General features: G+C 51.9%; 1 protein-coding gene across 1 annotated transcript; it reads right to left on the reverse strand.

Moving 5' to 3' along the window:
* Positions 1 to 1,398: 1,398 nt before the first annotated feature.
* LOC135713938 (uncharacterized) lies at positions 1,399 to 2,112 on the reverse strand. Its single transcript, XM_065237155.1, has one exon. The coding sequence runs from the start codon at positions 2,110 to 2,112 to the stop codon at positions 1,399 to 1,401; it is 714 nt and encodes a 237-aa protein (XP_065093227.1).
* Positions 2,113 to 2,337: the final 225 nt, after the last annotated feature.

Here is a 2,337-nt window from a genome sequence, read left to right on the forward strand (position 1 = left end):
TGGTGCTACGGAGTCTAATGAGATCTTTGGTAGGGCTGTCAAGGTTCAGAGTGTTACTCACCTGTCTGGATACTGGCCCGGGAAATCGCCTCCTCGATAGTTTGTAGACACCGGTCAACATCTTCCGACGTCCCCGGTTGGACATCGTAGTCGATGGTTGTGTCGACGCAGTGTTGATATTGCGCCCAGTTGACTCGATAGTAGTTGCGCTGGGAAGCTTCGAATCGGTTTACCGAGAATCCAAGTTCGGCCACCACCGGGTAGTGGTCCGAGCTCAGCTCCTGGAATGCCACAGGTTGCGAGACGTTGTGTCCCAAGTTGCTTACGAATACGTCGATGGTCGCATGGACCCCAGACCGACTCAACCGGGTGGGAGAGTCCGGGGCCAAGATGGTATAGTGACCCTCTTGCAGGTCTTCATTGAGGATGATGCCGTTTCTATTGCTCCGACCGTTGCCCCAAGCTTGGTGTTTTGCATTCAGATCGCCAGCGATGATGAAGTTCCCGCTCCTCCGGATGAGTTTGATGATGTCTTTGCGGAGGGCCACTGACGATCCGTTCCTGATGTTGGTTTGCTTGGGGCAGTAGGCCGCGATGATGGTGATTGGGCCAAGTGATGTGCTCACCTCCACTCCGATGGCTTCAATTGTTTTCAGCTGGAAGTTTGGTAGCAGTCGGCAACTGATGATCCGTCTTGCAGCGATGGCCACTCCTCTACCTCCAGAGCAGGTGCGATCAAGTCTGACGAGCCGGAAGTCGGGAAGGAATACGTTCAGTTCGGGCTTCAGATGCGTCTCGGTGATGATAGCAATGTCGACCTCCTTGGTGTTGAGGAAATCGAGTAGCTCTCTATGCTTGTTCGTCAGTGAGCAAGCGTTCCCATTTGCAATTTTTATAGCTTCACGGTCCATACTTGGTGACGAGTGACAAGGCAGCATGAAGCTGTTCAGATCGAGTCTTGCAGGTGCGCATGATGATGATTACTAGATCCTCTGATGTTAACGGAGATTCGTCAACTGAGTCACCTGAGGCAACACGGGCATACGATAGTCCAGGTGCCGAGGCAGAAGCTTGATTTGGCAGAGCTGCAGCAGCAGTGAGGCGATGCTGAGCTGAGGGGGCGGCTCGTTGACTGTTGTTGAGAGGTAGCGGTGGAAGATTTGGGACCAGACGACGAGGATGGATTGCCGGGTATTGTTCGTCCGTGATGGCTGGTGGTGCACGTTTATTTCGATGCCGGCCTGGCTGGTTGCTAGTAGCCACCTTCTTCCTCATGGTGATGAATTCCGTTCGCTTGGGACAGTCCCGAGTAGTGGCACGGTGAGTTCCGCCGCAATTCACGCACTTCGGGTCGGTGTCATCAGATTGAGCACAGGTCGCCGTCGAGTGGGCCATAGCTCATTTGTCGCAGCGTGGTTTCATATGACAGTTCTTCGTGCCATGGCCGAAGGAGAGGCAACTTGTGCATTGGGTCACATCACGGTGTTGCGGCTTGTAGTATTTCCAGTCGATAATGACCTGAAACAGGTCACGTATGTTGCTCTTGAGCGCAACAAGGGTGGTGGAGCCCTTCGTGAGGTGGATCAGAAACAGTTGGTCACGATAATTGGTATTGGGCATAGGCCGTCGATTCATTGGGTTGACTGCCTCTGGTTTCAATCCGAGCCTCACCAGCTCATATTTTACTGTAGCCGCTTCGTACGACGGCAGACCTCGTAGAACAACGTTCAATGGTTTCATCGAAGGCAAATCATGAGTGTAAAACTCCACTGTGCTGTTCTTCAGCAGGTCACCGACCGACTTGTACTGCTTTAGGCTGGAGCACATGATCTTTGTTCCAACGCTACAGATTTTGAATCGCGGGAACAATTTGCGTTTTGCCAGCTCATCCCTAAGCTGGGTGACGTCCTTCATCGGAGTAAACAGCGGGGGAATCCGCTCCTTTTTCGTAATTTCAGCGGCGTCACCACCGCCATTTTCTACTCCGAGCACCAAGAATTGGTTGCTCTGTAGCAGCCGATTTGCTGCGTCATCCGAAGCAGCGCTGGGATCCGTTTGGGCCTTCTTGCTAGGGCCCTCCGATGCAGGAGCAGTAGTACGCTTGCGTACCATGCTTTTTTTATTGGCAAGTGCAATTAGATAGCAGCGCTGCTTTATATCTTTTTAGGTTAAAGCAGAATGATGTGCAACCAAGTGGTAGAAAAGCTACAAAGACTCCTCCCATTATGAGTAGTTTGCTATCAAGTAGCGACACTGGCTCTTTTCTTTTTGCGTACACGGCGAATGAGAACGACCCAAATTTGAGATTAGTTCACCCATAATCGCCAAAAGTGTAGG

Source organism: Ochlerotatus camptorhynchus, unplaced genomic scaffold (genome assembly GCF_037179485.1).
Source record: "Ochlerotatus camptorhynchus isolate MF236.1 unplaced genomic scaffold, CSIRO-AGI_Acam_v1.1 ptg000596l, whole genome shotgun sequence".
NCBI classification, from domain to species: domain Eukaryota; kingdom Metazoa; phylum Arthropoda; class Insecta; order Diptera; family Culicidae; genus Ochlerotatus; species Ochlerotatus camptorhynchus.